Below are 20,008 nucleotides of genomic sequence, written 5' to 3'. Positions count from 1 at the left end.
GTAAATCAGCATAGCTGTATTGAAACCAGTGCTGTGCCATGTGGATTCACCCCAGCTGAGGATCTGGCCCATATTAGTTCTGACCCAGTTTGCACTGGACTGTTTCTTTGGGAGCAGTCTCTTCACTGTTTGTTCAAAAGTCCTGGTTAGGATCTGGAAAGTTAGTCCATGTGTCACTGTAGAACTTTTATTCTATTGTGCTTTTTTTTTTTTAAAAAAGAGTGTTATCCCAATTTTTGTTAACCTACATTTATTCAAAAAGTTACTTATCATACTGTGCAAAGCTTGATGGTTACAGGTATAACTGTTGGCAGAATTAAGCGCAAAAACTGGGTGCTTTTTAAAAAAATTATTAAATAAAAAATACACATGTGCACAGCATGAATGGGCATATGTTTGAATATATATATACTTGACAGCAAGCATCAAGATGTAGCCATAATAGCCTTCAGTGACACAGGGCTTCATTTTTTAACCCTTGTCCTACCCTTCCTTCTATTCTCACCTGTTTGTTGCTTTCACTTCTTCTCTCCCAAGTGACACTTTAGATTGTAAATTGACTGGGGCAGGAACCATGGGTAAAATTTTCTAAAGCACTGAATGGGATTTTAATGGGAGCTAGGCATTAATCTGTTCAAGCTGTTTTGAAATTCCCATTAGGTTTGTATCTGCATTTTCAGGCACCTAAATACCTTTGAAAATCTGGTCCTAAATCACTGAAAATGGGACTCTTCAGCCACTTAAGTACTTCTTGAAAATTTTACCTTAGGTTTTTGTGGCACCCAGCACACTTTTGGATGCATGGGGTGAAATTCCCCCCTGTACAGAGGTCCTGCATGAGATCTATGTACCATTTAAAGTGTTCCTGAACCAGGCACACTGCACAGTGAAGGAATTTCCCCATCAATTAATAAATAATTATGGTATTTGAATGCATGGGTCTCTCTACCATGTAGATAACTGAACATGCTTTCTTTTTACATATACCTTTTCTTTTAACAGACGTTTGGCTTCTTAGCTACTTTCCTTTGCATTTTGAGCATATGGTTATCCTACAAGGTCTCATGTGTTACTCAGTCAACAGGTAAGTATCAAATCTACCAAACGTTAATACTAGGCAGAACACGTCAGAAATGAGAATATTTGCATTTACCATGGCAGCGTTTGTATGGAAGACTTTATTAACATTCTGTATCTTGTAGCTCAATATATTGACAACACTGTAATTTAGCAGGGTCAGCTGACACAGTAGCTTATGAACAGCTAACAATAACAACAAAATAACCTACGTGTAATAATCAGTGAATACTCCTTTTCCTCTTGCCCCCCAAAAGAGTTCCTAGTGGCTTCCTGCATATTTTTTAATCAAATAAATTAATTTGTTTGTGGCAACCCAAACTGACTCTGACTTCCTTTTTAAAGATGCAGCTGTATGACTGGCCACTGCAAGATGTTTGTGCCTTTCTAAAAGGGATATCAGAGAAGAAGGCCCTCAATGTGCCATGAGGATAGAGTTGCTATTTGCTGGTTGGATTATATACAGCAGTATTTGAAGATTTACTTGAACATTTTATGCAAGGAGAGAAACAACCAATGTTGGAACCAAAGAAATTGGTGTCAAAACAATTTGCCAGAGAAACTTTTTTTCCTGAGCTTTAGAGAAGTGATCTTTCTGTCTCATGACCTGGTCTGTGGCTCCCAGTTACATGCAAATAAGAATATTCAAACTTCCTTTGACAAGTTGTTTAATTAGTATCTGTATAATTTTAAAGAGGGAGAAATTAATTCTGATTTCCTCCATGCATTTACAGAAGGGAAATCCTGCAAATTTACCTCTGATTATTAATCTTCAAGGATATTTCCTTTTAACAAAGCAACTCTTACACATCAGTCTGTGCCTGGGAAACCTGCCCTACATCTTCTTTTACCTTCTCTTTTGCTGTCATTGATATCTTTACATTTGTATGGCCAGCATCAGAAAATACTGTTTCCATGAACTACATCGTAGACAACTCCCTGTGAATGTAACCTCAAATGTAAATTGGGTTTTCTAGATGCCAAAAGAATTGATTCTGTTCTACATCTGGCTCTTCCTATTTAACCTGCAGTCTGTATGGATGCCCCAGATCTGTGCTTTCAGGGACACTGTCTAACGTGGCTGTTCCTGGATTCCTTCTACAGTGGGATTTCAGCACAGGAAGAGGAAAACAGGGCCAGTGAATGCAACCTAATGCTGCATTTACCTTTCTCGCTATTCCTCCCTGCAATTCTGGAGATGAAAGAATCCAGCATTCCCCCCATTCTGCCCTTTCTCTAAACCATCTCCATGGAGCCAGAAACTCCCTGAGCCCTTTTCAAGAAAAAAGGAAGTGGGGCAGAGGCAGAGCTTCCCTCTCCCTGCGTTTGTAAATGAAATTGTGACTGACCTAATTTTGACATTCGTATTAGAAAATTATTCCAGTGTAAATATGGCTCATGCAACAAGCAGGGGTAAATGTGCCTTCAATGTTACCAATTTTTGCCAGCATCCTGCTCTGGCTTGCTTTTGTGCCTTACAGCTGTGTCTGGTATTTGTTCTGTTCACACAATTTAAAAAAGACGTCTTATCTGCAGTGAATTTAGTGCTCAGGAGAACATAGCTCCCTATTTATCTTCAGCCCACAGATGGTAAGGGTGCATGCTTCATTGCTGGGCCCTGCCAGTACACCACAGCTGTGACCGGGCAGGTCTGAGAAGAATTCATTCTCCGTGCCTATCTTTGCCTGCTCTGCCGAAAATGCCCACACCAGGGTTGATACTAGGTGTGATGATACTCGCTCACTCACTAAGCCCCCCCAAACTTTCGGTGATTGACCTTGATTTGGACTAGAGCCCTAGAGGTTTAAGGACGTGTATCTTACTCACCTTCTGGGCATGGATGTTCTAGCAGTGATGTACTTCTTCTCTTCCCCTCTTATGAGAGGAATGCTCACTCAGTTACTATGACATTCCCCAGGCCCTCTCACACTCCCAATCACATGGAAAGGGACTCCTTACACAGCAAAGCCAACTAGATGGTGTCCTACATACTCCGCTTCCCCATCCTCACTGACTGTACTAGGCAAGCAGCATAGCGAGTGGGGAAGCAGCGGTTAGCTGAAAGATCTAACAGGAGGCTGAGAACTATCAGAACAAAGCTGGTTCCCACAGATCTCACTCCATCCATCTTTCCTAGCCAGTTTTCTTCCATACTGCAATCGTGCCTCTGACCTGGTGCTGCACTGCACTGCCATTAGTGGGTCCTCCACCAGCCACGCTCCCCCTGCCCCTACTGCCGGTTTGAAAAACTCCCAATTAGGGGAGTTCAGCGCACCCTAAAGGCCAAAGTGTTTCTGGATAGCATTCTGTGATGGCCTGAAGTGTGTTTTCCGAGAATTAATGGAAACTCCCCCTTCGGCTTGCATCTGTATGCAGAGCACAATGCTGTGAATTTGTTGTATAATGTTGAATACACGTGTTTAAAAACAAATGATACGTTTGTCTTAAAGAAGATAATGGCTTGAGAATGAGCTTTTGTGGCGCCTTTTTCCTTGCTGGAGGATGACGGTGCAGTTTGTGATAGCTTAATTCTCATTTTAATTGCTTTAAAATGGTTGTTTTTCGTTGTGCACCTTTCAAAGCAGTTGAGTGTTTTCCAACTGGTTTTGCAGAACATATTCTTCAGAAAGGGCGCCGAGAAGAGGAGCGTGCGGATGACTGTATCGGAATGCCCCACAGACGAGCAAAGAGTCACCATTCTCCTGTAGTTGTGTTTTGTGTGGTGGGGAAGTGTTACCTGTGGCGAAGGTGGCTCTGAGCATTCCAGAGATGATTACCAAATAGTGCAGGCTGGTACAATCACCCGGAGCAAAGGATTTTCAGTGGGGTGCTGAAACGTTGCTCACCTCAGCATTCCAGTGTGAGCATGGGATGGGGCTCGGTTTAACTGTCAAGAAGGGGAACTAATGTGGGCGAAGTACTACCGTGAGGCAGATGCTAACAGATCTTAGCAGCCATCAAGTTGTTGCATGCCCCCAGGAGCAACAGGATGGAGCTGAAGAAGTATTTTCTTTTAGCCTCTCTAGCCCATTATTGTTCATATTTCACATCCTCTTTCCTTCTGCATTCACATTCTGCTAACTCTAAGGGAAAATGTTATAAACCATAACCTAAGCCTGAAGAAGATGGCATCACGTATGTTGTTAAACCCCTGATTTTTATAATGCCAATGCTGGTGAGGTGCTTGAAGGCAGCTTTGACCAAACTTATGAGCCAAATATGGCCTATAAGGCATTGCAGAGCAGCCCATGCCAACCCTCAATATAGAGGTGGAGCTAGGGGCACGTATAGGTCTTGGTCTACCAAAAAAAGAAAAAAATCAAGTAGCTTAACATGAAGTATTTAATGCTGGGACCTGTAGTCTCTACAGCCCACACTGGAGGGCAACTGCAGCTTGGTCCATTTTATATAAGTCACTTCAGGCCTTGTACTCCCTCAAGCACTAATGCAACTCTCAGCTGGGTAAAGTTGGAGCATCCTGTTCTAAGATGTACATACCATCGTTTGAGGTGATAGCATTAGCACAGCAAATCACCCCCCGCCCCCACCGTCCCAAGCTGCATGTCTTATGCACAGTGCTGTTGATGTTCTTCTGGTTAGCACACCTTTTTGGGTGCCTGTCTCCTATTCGCTCTCTTTGGAATTACAGCCAGATCCCTGAATGCATTTGTGACCTGTGCAGCAACTCTCACCAAGCAGCAATCTCAGCTTCAGCACATTTTGCACTGGGTCCCACCTCAATGCTTATGTTGGCTCCACGTACACCCCAAGCTCAACGGTGTCCCAGGGCATGCCATAACTGGAGCCAGGGTGCTGCACACAAGACTACAGCAGACGCCTACAGCAGATAGGGCATCGAGCTCCAGCCAGAACCTTCCTTTCTCGTGCAGCAAGGGTAACTGCCAGCTGCCATCTATTGCCTGCCTGCGACTTCAAGGATGAGCAGCAGATCTGGAGCCTAATGCTACAGCAAGCATGCCAGCAGGAGAAGGAGCCTCCATTTAGCCCTCTGACCTTCAAACCTGTGCCTATTTTGTCATTTGTTGTCCCACAAAATTAGGTGAATCCTGGGCCCAGTAGTTCCTTCCCTTAAGCTGGGGAAGGGGAAAGCCCACCTACATCCCAGAACCCAAATAGCAGGAGAGGGAGAGGCCAGAGGGGAATGATAGCTTGTGGGGGCAATGCTAGTGGCTGTAAGTGGGTTCCTATAATTTTGGTTAGGGGGTGGAGAAGCACCTTTGTCCCCAGCTTTGTCCTGGAAACTAGGGACAAACAAGAGCCAAGTGTAAGGAGGTGTGCAGGGGGACAGGAATGAGCAAAGGGGCTCATGAGGTGGGACAGAAGGCCTCAATTCAGTTTTGCAATTTGAGTCAGTGTGAAAAAACATCTAGCGCTGAACAGGTTGTGTAGTTAAAAGCCATTTGTTGGGTCAATTGGGGCAGGACACAACAAAACATGTTGCACATTAGGTGGCTGAAAAGAAGAGGTCTAATGAAGAGAAAGTTACTTCTCCGGTGCAGTAACTGAGATTCTTTGAGATGGGTGTCCCTGCGGGTGCTCCCCTTCAAGTGAATGTGCAGCCCTGTACCTTCCATCAGAGTTTCAGCATCAGTGCTTGTGTGGATCGCACATGCACAATCCCCGTCTCATGCTGTCATCAGTGCCTATGTAGTGTGTGCAACCTGACCCCCATCAGTTCCTGCTCAGCTGTCCTTTGCCTGAGATGGAGCTCCCAGAAGTGTGAAAACAGAAAATTTCTCAATGCTTAGAATAGTTTGAGTAGATTAGTTACTTACTCTTTCCCCATTTATTTTATGGTTTTAAAAAAAACAAGGTTACTTACCAGTAACTGTTGTTCTTCAAGATATGTTGCTCATGTTCATTCCACTATGGGTGAATGCATGCCTCCATGCACAGTTTCCAGAACTTTTTTCCCCTTAGCAGATCCCATAGGGTTGGCTCCGGCGCCCCCTGAGCCCAGTGCACATGCCATCGTATATGCGGCACAGCCGGCCCTACACCCCCTCAGTTCCTTCTTTCTGCCAACTCCGACAGCGGGGACGGAGGGTGGGTTGTGGGATGGACATGAGCAACACAACTTGAAGAACATCAGTTACTGGTAAGTAACCTTGTTTTCTTCTTCGAGTGATTGCTCATGTCCATTCCACTATAGGTGATTAACAAGCCATACCTATGGCGGTGGGCCAGAGTTACCGGTGAGCTGCCCTAAATATGGCTCTGCCAAATCCAGCATCCTCTCTTGCATGCTGGACGATGGTGTAGTGGGCTGCGAAGGTATGCACCAACGACCAGGTGGCAGCTTTACAGATGTCCTGCAAGGGCATTCTCTCCAGGAAGGCTGTAGATGAGGCTTGAGCTCTGGTGGAGTGCGCTATGATGGTTCCTGGAAGCGGCACCCTCGCCTGGTCGTAGCAGAACTTGATGCAAGATGTAATCCACAAGGAGATGTGCTGGGTGGCGACAGGTGAGCCTCTCATCCAGTCAGCCACTGCAACGAAGAGCTGCGTCGATTTCTGGAATGGCTTTGTCCGCTCAATGTAATAGGCCAGGGCTCGTCTCACGTCCAGCGAATGCCATCTCCTCTTCTACTCCGAACCGAGCATTTTGGGAAAGAACACGGGGAGAAAAATATCTTGGTTACAGTGAAATTGGGAAACCACCGTGGGCAGGAAGGCTGGACGTGGCCTCAACTGCACCTTATCTTTATAAAATACTGTAGACAGGGGATCTGAGGTCAAGGCCCTAATTTCGGAGACCCTCCTAGCTGAAGTAATGGCCACCAAGAAGGTTACCTTCCATGAAAGCATGAGCAGAGGGCATGAAGCTATGGGTTCAAAGGGGGGCCCTGTGAGTCTCGAGAGGACCAGGTTGAGATCCCAGGGAGGCACAGGGTCGCGGACCTGCGGGTAGAGCCTCTCCACCCCTTTGAGGAACCTGACCGACATGGGGTGGGAGAACAGGGAACAGAACAGGCTGGTGGAAGGCTGAAATGGCCACTAGGTGAACCCTCAGCGAGGCCAGCGCCGGACCCTGGAGCTTTAGCTGGAGCAGGTACTCCAGGATCGCCTGAATAGGGGAGGGGCTTGGTGGAATGCCCTGGGACTCCGCCCAACAGATTAAACCGCCTCCACTTAGCCCAATACATGACCTGTGTTGAAGGTTTCCTGCTGCCCAACAGGACTTGTTGGACCTGTGCCAAGCAGGCTCTCTCTCCCTCCGTCAGCCACAGAGCTTCCAGGCTGTGAGGTGCAGGGAGTCCAGGTCCGAGTGCAAGAGGCGACCATGGTCCTGGGAGAGGTCATGCTGCTTCGGGAGCTCAATGGGCAGGGCGATTGAAGGGTCCAGCAGCAGGCTGAACCTGTGCTATCTTAGCCAGGCCAGGGCCATGAGTATTACATCTGCCCTATCCCTCTTTATTTTCAAGAGAACTTTGGGTAGGAGCAAAATGGGTGGAAACGTGTACATAAGGGTTCCCATCCAGTCGATGAAGAACGCGTCGGATATCAACCCAATGTAGGACTAAACTATATTTTACAACATATGGCTATTAACAGTTACTAAGGGATGGTCTATGCTGGGAACTTAACTCAGCATAGCTATGTATCTGAGTGAAAAATCCACTCCCCTGGAAGACGTAGCTATGCCAACCTAACCTCTGGTGTAGCAAGTGCTCTGTGATGGAAGAATTTTTTCCACCGACCTAGCTAGTGATAAGTTCTTTGGGTGGTGGATTACCTACCTCAACAGGAGATCTCCACCCAGCGCCCTAGGTAATATTTACACTGAAGCACCATAGGTGCCACTTTAGCAATTTAAGTGTAGCCATGGCCTTAGTGACTAAGCAGTGCCAAGAAGCATAAAGTGAATTTTTTTTATTTTCATATAAAAGACTGCTCTCAACAACAGCTCTGCTAGCAGAGATGTGAAGCTGGTTTGCATAAGTGTCAGACTGTTGGTGTGCAGGGTCAGTGCTTCACCTTTTCCCCTGACACCATGTCATCTGCTGCTGTGGACCATGGCAGCTTACTTTCAGCATCCCAATATAGCTTTTGATTGGACAAATACTAATTTGAGTCAAAGCTAAGATTGTTTGAACATGGCACATTAGTGAAGAATGCTCCTCACATTCACCAGTCTTTTCCTTCAATGAGAAAGGGTTAGGAAGTAAGCATAATTGTTTCAATTAAAATGCACTAGTAAGCTTTTGCTTTCATTCGCTTTGGGTTAAATCTGAAGGTGTTCTGAGTATATAGGACTGTTACGTGGTTAACCTGATCTATTCTGTTGATGTTTGGTTATTCTGATAATGGTTTAAAAAACACTCATCCCCTCTCTTACTGTATTGTTACACCTGTGCTGGAAGAAAAGTGGTGAGGGATTCCTTTGTATAGGAACAATGTTATAAAACTTTATAAGTGACCTGCAAAGTTAGTTAGTAGGAATATCATGAGCTGGCTGCCCAAAGAGCAAGAACCAAGTGGGCCCTTCACCCCAGAAATGAAATTCAAAAAGGGGGTGGTGGCCCTGTACATCTGCTGTGGCTTTAGGATGTGCAGTAGATAACACACTGCTTTTTGGGGGTGGGGGGCACACAACCTTTGCAGATTTGCAGTGGGTTGGGTTCACATTTCCCATGGTTATTGTGTCAGTAATGGTTTCTTTGGTTGCAACATCTCAACCACTGAAGACCATTTACCTTTCTGTGTTTAGTACAGCTTTAGCCTCATTACACTCAGCCTGGTACAGTTGAAGCTAACAAGCTTGTAAGCCTTTCATCTAGAGCCAGAAGGCAGGGCCTTTTCTGAGTCTTGAGTACCCAGCACCAACTGCTGTAAGCAGTGTATCAATGAACAAGCACAGATTCGCATACTGGAATAGTAGCTGAAGATTGTATGCTTACCCAAAGGCTCTGGCTACCCACAAGGGACATTCTAAGACTATATCTATACTTAATATGCTACCATGTGGCAGCTGTGCATAGTGCAGGCACTGCAAGTTAATCCACCTCCCTGAGCGGTGGTAGCTAATTTGACGGGAATTCTTCTGTCCACCTAGCACTATCTACAGCAGGGGTTAGGTTGGCATAGCTACATCTCGCAGGTGTGTGGATTTTTCACACTCCAGGGAGATGTGGCTATGCCACTGTAAATTTCCAATCTAGAGGAGCTGTGGTCCTCTACTCTGCTTATGCCTGGTTTTCTTCATGAACCATGACAAAAACATGAGTATGGGTGCCAAAGTTACAGCAATTAAAGCTACAGTGGTGACACAGAATTCCCTTAATACCTGCTGTTCAGCAGTTTGTCAGACATGAGAGCTGAATAATTATGGTTGTTATGCTCATATTCTATACACAGTGGGCAAAAACAAGGTTTTACAGTTAGTTCCAAACCCCCATTAAGCTAGGAACATCATTATGTTGACTCAAACAAACCTTATTGAATAAAAAGCCTAATGCCCAGACTATAATTAGCCCTAAATTAGCCAGGCATGTTGTTTTTACCACAGTATTATGCCCCCCAATCAGCCACATGAATTGTACAGGCCCTGATGCCAAATCTCTGTATCCACTTTATCCCAGTTGTTTTGAAAGCCTACCAGTCAGAGATTTAGTAACAGTTGGTATGGTCACAAAGTGTAATTACAATGAGGTTTAATATAGTGTGTGTGGGTGGATGTGCTTATCTCAAATTGAGTATCAATAACTCATTGTCCTCTGTGTATATAATTCCAGCTGCTCCTCTGTGCCTATATTACTATAAATAAAAATGGAAAATTGTCTTGCTTCCATTTGGAGGTATGATCTGAAAACTGTTAAGCTGTCCAGGAAGTCAAACCCCTTCTCCCACACTTCTTGGGGATCCTCAAAGACCTTCTAAAATCTCCAGTAAGCCACTGTTTCAGAGAACTGGACCAGGAATTGTGGGATTGATGATTGCTAGCCAGTGCAAGTGTTTGCCCTGCAGCCTCACACAGCACACCTACACTCAGACAGACTGGGAAATGCAGATGCAGCCCTGTTGCTAGTTACGCTGGTGCAACTTCCTTCTCAGTTACCAGCCTGAAGCAATGCAGCTCAGAAACAAACACTTAGGGTAGGTCTACACTGCAGGCAGCAAATTTGCCACCGTCAGATTAATTTATCTGGATCGACTGAGCGGAAGTGAAGACCCACTCAATCGATCCAGATGTTGATTTAATAAAATCATCTCCCCAAAAAGCATAGTGCTGCGTCAATGGATATGCATTTCCCATTGGTGCAGAGCAGTGGAGACGGCGTGCTAAAGGGAAGTTACGAAGTCGTTGGGAGTTACGCAAGCTACTCTGTGTACCTTGCATAATTCCTGTCGATTGCCACCGAATTTCACCAGCAGTGTATACCAGGCCTCAGTAGCTTTGTCTACACTGAGAGTTTCGGGACATCTTCCCACTGCTGTTCTAGAACACATGGAAGCAACAATGGAGGCTGGAGTGCAGACAGGACACAGGTGTTTTTAGCAATATTTCATCCACCCCCCCCACTCCAAATGGGCCTAAAAAAAGTGGTAAAGGACACCTAGGTCTTGTCTGCACAACAGGCACTGATTGAACTGCACCATGGTGAATTTCATGTCCTATCTCTGCCTGTATAAACAGTCCAAGAAAGCATGAGTGCACATGCATATATGTTAAAAATCAAAGAAAGAGAAGTAACTGGCCACAAATTCTGGCTGCTGACTAGCCAGTTATTAAATACTTGGTGAAACACCTGGGTGCCAGACCCACCTGTCTATACTGCTGAGCCATCTGCAGAACACATTATGAACTAGATACGCTACTTAAGAGAAGTTTGAGAGCGGGGCTTAATGGCATTATTAAGTATACCCCATCTGCAGCAATGCTGCAGAATGTGGCACACACATTGGATGCAACACAGAAGTCTGCTGAGTAATGCCCTTTCCTATCTGGTAATAAATACCAAAAATAATTGTATCTAATTTGCTAATCACAATACATTTCTTTAGCTGGGAGGTGATGGTTTACCAGCTAAAGGAGTGCTATAGCTTTAGGCCTCGTGCTAAGGAGCACGTTCCTCTCCCTCCTTCCCCAGCCTTACACTGGGACTGATTTTTTTAAGTGTTTTCTGTTGCAGACCTGGTTCAGTTTCCCTCCTTCAGCCAAGTAATAACTAGTTCAAATGGCCTCATCATCCTTCTTACTAGGGCTGCTGTTTGATCATGTCAATTTTTCTGAGTCACAAGTAAAAAGGGCAAAAGCTAGACAGACCGCTGTAGCAAAACAAAAGTCAGATAGTGCATTATGCCCCTGCTAACATCTGTGTTGCTATGGCAGTGCGGGGAATGAAACCACTGAAGGTGCAGTAATAGTTAAGTACCCCAAATTGATCCCATTTTTTTTTAAATTAATTTTTTCACCTGGCAGAAAATGAAAAGCCTCTCACCTCCTCCAAGCCTGAAAAACCTTCCCTGGAAAATCATTGATTCAAATCTTTTTTCAAAAGGGGCCATATTGGGAAATTAGCAGCAGGTTTGAAATCCGCTTGCACTAGTAAAAGTGTGTTCATTTAGCAACACTCACCAAGAGAAGGAGGTGAGGTTAAACCAAAACTAACGTAAAACTAGAAGGGAGAGCTTTGAAAGTTGTTGATACCAAGCCATTCCCATTAATGGATTTCTTTTGCCCTCTTGTGGGCAAACTTTTTTGCTGCAGTGCTCAAGCTGCCTTATTAATGTAAACTATGAAAACATTGGCCTGGGCTGATGGCACACGGTATAACAATATACATGCAGCCGCTAACATTTGGAGGGTGGGTTACCACACTGAAAGCAGAAGGCTCCTTTGTGTCAATGGAAGAATACAGGAAATTGCTTTAATTGACAATCTTTAACAGCAAAATAGAGGCAGCTACATGGGCTACAAATAGGCCTAAAGCTAACATCCCCATCAAATGGGGGAACCCAAGCTACTTTGGTTAGTTGCCTAGAGGGCACACACCACTGCCCAGCTCATTTGAGGAAGAAGATGCTTATTAAAATACTGACTGAATTAGAGTAGAAATGGGACTACTCTGACTAAGCTGCTCCAAGAAAAACAGGGTTACTTACCAGTAACTGTTGTTCTTCGAGATGTGTTGCTCATATCCATTCCATTATAGGTGTGTGCGCGCCCCATGCACAGATTCCCAGAACTTTTTTCCCCTTGGCTGGCCCCGTAGGGTCGACTCAGGCGCCCCCTGGAGTACCGCACTCATGCCGTGGTACATAGGACGCTGCCGACCCCGCGGGCCCTCACTCCCTTCTTTCTGCCGACTCCGACAGAGGGTGGGAATGGAATGGATATGAGCAACACATCTCGAAGAACAACAGTTACTGGTAAGTAACCCTGTTTTCTCTCTTCAAGTGATTGCTCATGTCCATTCCATTATAGGTGATTAAATAGCCATACCTTGGAGGTGGGTAGGAGTCAGCGTTGCACCGCCTTTGCTAGGACGGCTCTGCCGAATCCTGCGTCCTCTCTCGCCTGCTGAACGATGATGTAGTAGGACGTAAAGGTGTGGACTGATGACCAGGTCGCTGCTCTGCAGATGTCCTGCAGGGGCACTCCTCCCAGGAAGGCCGCAGATGAGGCCTGGGCTCTGGTTGAGTGCGCTGTCACAGCTCCTGGAAGCGGCACTTTCACCCGCTCATAACAGGTCTTGATGCAGGCGGTGATCCAGGTGGAGATGCGCTGGTTGGAGACAGGTGAACCTTTCATCCGGTCCGCTACTGCCATGAACAGCTGCATTGACTTCCGGAACGGCTTGGTCCGTTCTATGTAATAAGCCAGGGCTCGTCTGACATCCAGCGAGTGCCATCTCCGCTCCTCCTCCGTCCCGTGTGGTTTTGGAAAGAACAGAGGAAGGAAAATATCTTGGTTATAATGAAACTGGGACACCACCTTAGGCAGGAAGGCCGGGCGGGGTCTCAGCTGCACCTTGTCTTTGTAGAAAACCGTATGGGGGGCTCCAAGGTCAAGGCTGTAATCTCAGAGACCCTCCTAGCCAATGTAATGGCCACCAGGAAGGCTACCTTTCAAGAGAGGGAGAGCAACTGGCATGTAGCCATGGGCTCGAAGGGGGTTCCTGTCAACACGGTGAGGACCAGGTTCAAGTCCCAAGGAGGCACCAGGTCGCGGACGTGGGGGTATAACCTCTCCACCCCTTTGAGGAACCTCGCTGACATGGGGTGTGAAAATAGGGATCTGCCCTCCATCGGCTGGTGGAAAGCCCAGATGGCCGCGAGGTGCACCTGAAGAGAGGCCAGGGCTAAGCCCTGCAGCTTCAAGTGAAGGTTTGTATTGGCGAGGAGCACAGTAGGATGCCCCGGGACTGGGCCCAACAGGTAAATTGCTTCCACTTGGCTCGGTTTACCACCTGGGTGGAAGGTTTCCTGCTACTAAGCAGGACCTGCTGTACTTGCATGGAGCAGGCTCTCTCTCCCTCCATCAGCCAGAGAGTCTCCAAGCGGTCAGGTGGAGGGAGTCCAGGTCCGGGTGGAGCAGGTGACCCCGGTCCTGCGAGAGTAGGTCGAAACGCCTCGGGAGTGGCAAGGGCATGGCTATGGACAGGTCCAGCAACATGCTGAACCAGTGCTGTCTTGGCCAAGCTGGGGCGATCAGTATGATATCTGCCTTGTCTCTCTTGATCTTTAAGAGGACTCTGGGTAGCAAGGGAAAGGAGGGGAAACGCATACATGAGGGTCCCCATCCAGTCTATAAGGAACACGTCAGAGATGGAGCCCGCCTCGCGACCCCACAATGAGCAGAATCTTGGGCATGTCCTGTTCCAGGACGACGCGAACAGGTCCAGTTGGGGAACACCCCACTTGCGGAAGATGGAAGCTACCACCTCCGGGTGCAGTGACTAATCGTGTCGGGGAAGGAACGACCTGCTGAGGCAATCTGCCTTGTCGTTCCTGATCCCCGGGAGGTGAGAGGCAGATATACGAAAGTCGTGTCTCACCACCAAGTCCCAAAGCTGTATGGCCTCCTGGCAGAGGGCCGAAGAGTGTGCTCCCCCCTCCTGTTCATATAGAACATGGCTGCCATGTTGTCCGTTAGGACCTGTATCACTCTGCCCGTGAGGAACTGGAGGAAGACCTTGCATGCAAGGCAGACTGCCCTGAGTTCCCTAACATTGATGTGGAGGGACGTCTTGCCTGGTGACCAGCACCCTTGGGTGCTCAGGTTGCCGATGATGTGCGCTCCCCACCCCACATCTGAGGCGTCCATGATCAAAGTCACCGACGGTACTACCTCCCTGAAGGGGACTCCTTTCAACACCTCCCCTGGGTCCTTCCACCATAGTAGGAACGCCAATATCTGGGTGGGTAATGTGACCATCCTGTTCAGAGGGTGTCTGGCTGGGGTGTACACTGAGGCTAGCCACATCTGGAGAGGCCTCAGTTTGAGGCGAGCTAACCTCACCACATACATGCAGGCTGCCATGTGTCCCAACAGCTGGAGGCACTGCCTGGCTGCCGTCGTGGGGGACCAGTGAGGTTGTCTATTATGGTAGCCATCGCCTCAAAGCGAGGCCTTGGGAGGAAGGCTCTGGCCTTGGTGGCATCTAGTGTGGCCCCAATGAACTCTAAGCGCTACACCGGGGTGAGAATGGACTTCTGCTCGTTGATGAGCAGCCCCAAGTTGGTGCATGCTGCACACGTGAGCTCCAGGCTGTGCCTGACGTGGGCCCTGGACCTGCCCCGGATTAGCCAGTTGTCCAGATATGGGAATATCTGAACTCCCTTGCAGCGCACGTGGGCCACTACTACCGCCATACGTTTTGTAAATACCCTGGGGGCGGACGAAAGGCCAAAGGGCAGGGCTGCAAATTGGTAGTGGGCACCAGCTACCATAAACCGTAGGAACCTTCTGTGCCCTGGGAGGATAGAAATATGAAAGTATGCGTCCTTTAGGTCGAGGGCAGCATACCAGTCCCCTGGATGTAGGGTAGGAATAATAGAGGCTAGGGAGACCATCCGAAACCTGAGGTGTCTGATGAACTTGTTCAGACGACGGAGATCTAGAATGGGCCTCAGGCCCCCCTTGGCCTTTGGGATTAGGAAATACCAGGAATAAAAACCTCTTCCCCTTTCCCGTGGGGGAACCTCCTCCACCGCTCCTAGCTGGAGGAGGCAGCAGACTTCCTAAGTGAGGAGGCGCTCGTGAGAGGGGTCCCTGACGAGGGACTGGGTAGGAGGGGAGTCCGGAGGGAAGGCCATCAGCTGTAAGGCATAGCCCCTGCGGACTATACCAAGGACCCATCGGTCCGAAGTAATACTTTGCCAGTGGGCGTAATACGGCCTCAGTCTGTGGGCAAAGGGTCGGTTGAGATCCAGGAGGAAAGGAGGAGTGCCACCCTCGTGTGCACCGTCAAAAGGATTTTTTTATTGTTTTGGCCCTTATTAGGGCCTTGCTGGGCCCCTGCCAAAGACCCTGAACAGTCGCGGCGGTTGGGGCCTCGGAACCGCTCCCGACCCCTCCTGGGTTGAGCGGGTCTGGGGGGTTGCCTTGGAGGTGGCTGAGGCTGCCACTGGGCCTGAGGCCGAGACTGACGCCTCGAGGCCTGTGGGGTGTAGAGCCCTAGGGACCACAGCGTAGCCCTAGAATCTTTCAGGGCATGCAGCTTGTCATCGGTTTTGTCTGAAAAGAGGCCAGCACCATCGAACAGGTCTTGTATGGTGTGCTGGGCCTCTTGGGACAACCCCAACGATTGGAGCCACAATGACCATCTCATGACTATGGCCGAGGCCATAGCCCTGCTAGCGGCATCTGCTGCGTCGCTGGAGGAGTGCAAGGCCGCTCCTGCCACCGCAGTGCCCTCCTCGATGACGGTCAAGAAGTCCGCAGCTTTATCCTGGGGTAAGACCTGCGGGAGGATCTCGGCGAGTCTCTGCAGTGAGGACCAGAGGTTGAGGTCGTACCTCCCGAGGAGCGCCTGGTGGTTTGCGATCCCCAGCTGCAGAGATGCCGTTGTGTAGACCTTGTGGCCAAACAGGTCTAGTTTCTTGGCCTCTTTGTTCTTGGGGGCGTTATCCTGGGCCCCCTGTCTATCCCTCTGGTTCACCGCATCCACTACCAACGAGCATGGTGCAGGGTGATTATATAAGTACTCCACCCCTTCGGTGGGTACAAAGTACTACTTCTCGGCTCCCTTGGCAGTAAGGGGAACCGAGGCGGGGGTTTGCCAGAGGGACTTTGCAACTTTGAGCACCCTCTTGTGGATGGGGAGGGCTACTCTTGATGGGCCTACCATACCAGAAACCCCGAATAGGGGGTCCTCCTCCTCTGAGAGCTCTTTCAGTTCTAAACTCAGGTTGCTAGCAACTCTTTTCAGCATGTCCTGGTGAGCTCTGAAGTCAGGCAATGGAGTCTTGCGGTCCCGGGAGGTGACATCATCCGGGGATGAGGAGGAGGATTGAGGAAGTGGCCCTGTGGAGGGGCCTTCCTCTGGATCTGACCCCCTGTTGGAGGGATGGCCCTTATCCTGCTGGGTCGCAGGGGGAGGTGGTGGCGGGGCTGCAAAGGCGTGGAGTGAGGTGGTAGCCTGGCCCACCTCTGCACCCCAGGGACCCGAATATGGCCACTGCCAAGGCCCCTGAGGCCACGCTGAAGTTGGCATCGGTGCCGACTGGGACACCCGGTGCTGAGATCTGGAGCCGGAGCCGCTGGACCTCCGCTTACTTCCCTTTGCGGGGGAGTGGCTCCTGGAGGACGACGACGGCGAATGTTGGTGCCGGCGGGTGCGGTGCCGGCGCGGAAAGGAGCTACTGGAACCAGAGCGTCTCCTCCCTCTCGACAACTTGTGTCGACGCTTGCCCCCCAGGACCGTGAGGATCGGCGCTGACCAGAGGAGCGGGACCGTGAAGAGCGGGACTGGCCACAAGATGTCGCGTGCATCCGTGCCGGAGCGGACGATGCCAGTGCCGGAGGCAGCGGAGCCGGTGCCGGCGTTGTCAGTGCCGGTGCCGGAGGCAGAGCGGGTGTTGTCAGTGCCGCCATGTAGGGCACCGGGATCCGCACCAGACTGGGTGCCGGGGATCGGGACCGGTGCCGTGGGCTGCGGTGCCGAGCTGGACTCTCCACGGAGGACTGAGAGGTAGTCCTTCGTGAACTCCTCGACCGCCCTCAGTGCCACGGTGTTGAGGAGCTTGACTCGGTGCCGGAGCTGGGAGGGGAGCCCGCACTCTCCACCCTCCTTGACCGTCTGGGGGGAGACTTGGACTCCTGTCTCAACCACCCACCGGGGCCACCCAGCGCGGGTTTACCCCGAGACGCAGGTCCCCTAGCCCTCGGCCGAGGTGGGGACGGAGGCGTGGGCAGGCCCATGAGGGCGCGTGCCACAGTGAACGCCTCCGGCGACGACGGTCCTTGCAAGGGCACTACCCCACTCCGCAGAGTCGGGGAAGGCTCCCTGCGTGGAGATGCCGGTGCCGGAGTAATCTCGATGGCACGTGGCTGAGGCATCTCCTGACTCCCCCGGGGTCGGGTCGGCGGTGCAGGGGAGTCTCGGTGCGCGGAGTCCTTGCGGTGTGTCGGTGCTGGGCCCTGGGTCGACGACACCAGTGCTGGAGGAGCGCTCCGCACCGAGGAGATGCTCGGTGCCGCAGGGGAACGCGCTGGTTCAGAGTCCGGGTGGAGGGCGGAGTCCATCAGAATAGCTTTCAGCTGCGCTTCTCTCTCCTTCTGGGTGCGGGGCTTGAAGGCTCTTCATATTTTGCTTTTGTCCCTGTGGACGTGCCCTTGGAACCGGGGAGCAGCGTCCGGGTTTTCCCTCTCTGGGTCCTCCTCAGAGGGGGACCACCCCTCCCAGCTACCTCCCACCGGGAGCAGTCTTGTGCCCTTTTCAGGGCAAGCAGTCCATGGCCAGGCCCTCAGGCCGGGCTGGCAAGGCAAACAGTCCATGGCCAGGCCCTCAGGCAGGTAGATCCTCGGGGTCCCAGGCTCGGCACTGTTCTGGCAGGTCTGGTTCTGGCTCCCAAGCCCTGGGTGTCTCCGGGGGGTTCTCCCCCGGCTCGTAGTCTGCAGGGAGCCCCGACGGGCCTTCTTCCTGCTTCCAGGCCGAGGGGGTCTCTGGCGGTCCCTCCAACTCCCAGGCCGTAGGGTACCTGGGGGAGGCCTCGGTCGATCCCCAGGCTGGATTTAAGGCCGGCCACTCCCTCTCCCAGCCCGGCCCAGCCTTGGCTAGGAGCTCCGGAGGAGACACGTCCTTCCCCTTCGGCCGCCTCCCACCAACTGAGCTCACCGGCCTGGCTCTTAAAGGCCTAGCTCCGCCCCCCTGCTTCCGGTCAGGTGGGGCCACTGGGGCCTTTAAAGGCCTAGACCCGCCCCCTTGCTTCCGGTCAGGTGTTTCCCTGGGACAGGCCTCTGTCAGCCAGGGTGGGTCTGGCTCCCTCTCTGGGTCCTCCTCAGAGGGGGATCACCCCTCCCGGCTACAGTCCCTGCAGTGCTGCTCCCCGAGATATTGGAGGCAGCGAGAGTGAGGGTCACTCACAGGGACAGGTTTGGCACACTCGGTGCAAGGTTTGAAACCCGTTGAGCCAGGCATGGCCCAATGCAAAGAAAAAACCCCTGAGGGTTTCCTAAACTATCTAATTACTTAAGTGCTTTGTATACAACTAACTACTAAGGGGCTGCGACTTGCAAAGCAAGAGGCAATGTCCAGCAACCGTCAACGGGCAGAAAGAAGGAACTGAGGGCCCCCGGGGTCAGCAGCGCCCTATGTACCACAGCATAAGCGTGGTACTCCAGGGGGCGCCTGAGCCGACCCTACGGGGCCTGCTAAGGGAAAAAAGTTCCAGGAATCTGTGCACAGGGTGCGCACACACCTATAATGGAATGGATATGAGCAAATCACTCGAAGAGAGAAGCCCAGCTTGCTCCAGGCTAGCAGAAGGGGACAGACAGATGAAGAGGGAAGAGTTTCAAACACCCATATCATTTAGGCTCCTTCAGAAATCTCCCCTAAAGATTCTTCCAAAGCACATTTTTGTACGTTAGCAAGTGATGGATGTGACAACTAATTGAAGACAAAACATTAAAGGCCGTAGACTATACAAGAGATGGCTTTAGTCAAAAGGGGAAGAAGTAGGCACAGTATATTGTGGGCTTTAGGCCTCTGTGACCCAACAACCACACTTCTCTTTCACAGACACACATGCTCCTTAAACCCCAAGCTTGGTCACCATCTTCATCTTTTGTCTCATCTCACTCCAACACCTGTGGGCCTCAGCTGACAGAATGTCTAGCCGACATCACCTGGATCTGCGCTCCATCTCCCATCACCTGGCCTGATTTGCCTTCTGCATGTGGCCATGAAAGGCTCATACAAACAGTCTCAAACTGGTGGGTGAGAAAGGAAGCATAGCCTAATTGCAGAAATGGGGGAGATCTCATGCAGACAGGAATAGCGAAAAGCAGGAAGTGCTGTGAGTACACAGAGTTGGAAGGACCTGGTTATAAGCAGGAGAATATAGATAGGATCTATATGTATCACTATAAATAGAGTCCAAAGAAACCTAGGGTTTACCCTGGTGCTGTGCCCAGCCTGTAAAACAGAGGGTTCACTGGCAGCTTGCCAAGAAGCTGAAGGCTGTATCTAACCTGAATATAATTCTGATCAATGTTGACAGATTAACACACAAACCTGTGTATCCCATGTGTCTAACAGATGAAAAGAAATTGCTCCTTTGAATTCACTAGGAATAAAACCATGTGATTGATCGGCTTGGTTCCCACTCTTCAGTATTAGAGAGGAAGGACAGGAGCTGCATATTATGAGTGCAGATGGCATGCTGTGCTCCCTGCTCTAAAGAGGAACTCTCCCTCCTACCCTAACTAAAGAAACTGACATCTGCAATGAACAGCAGAT

General features: G+C 49.9%; 1 protein-coding gene across 1 annotated transcript in view; it reads left to right on the top strand.

Moving 5' to 3' along the window:
• Nucleotides 1-3,465, top strand: part of CMTM7 (CKLF like MARVEL transmembrane domain containing 7) — a 28,351-nt gene extending 24,886 nt beyond the window's left edge. Inside the window, exons 4-5 of the mRNA XM_067561840.1 lie at nucleotides 1,003-1,084; nucleotides 1,423-3,465. Of these exons, the coding sequence (XP_067417941.1) occupies nucleotides 1,003-1,084; nucleotides 1,423-1,436 (96 nt within the window). The 3' untranslated portion in view covers nucleotides 1,437-3,465. The remainder of the gene's footprint in view (nucleotides 1-1,002; nucleotides 1,085-1,422) is intronic.
• Nucleotides 3,466-20,008: the final 16,543 nt, after the last annotated feature.

The sequence above is a fragment of the Emydura macquarii genome, unplaced genomic scaffold, assembly GCF_026122565.2.
Source record: "Emydura macquarii macquarii isolate MOO-44397 ecotype Brisbane River unplaced genomic scaffold, CSIRO-AGI_Emac_v2 contig_2422, whole genome shotgun sequence".
Classification (NCBI taxonomy): Eukaryota; Metazoa; Chordata; order Testudines; family Chelidae; genus Emydura; species Emydura macquarii.
This window is presented reverse-complemented; position numbering and strand designations above follow the sequence as displayed.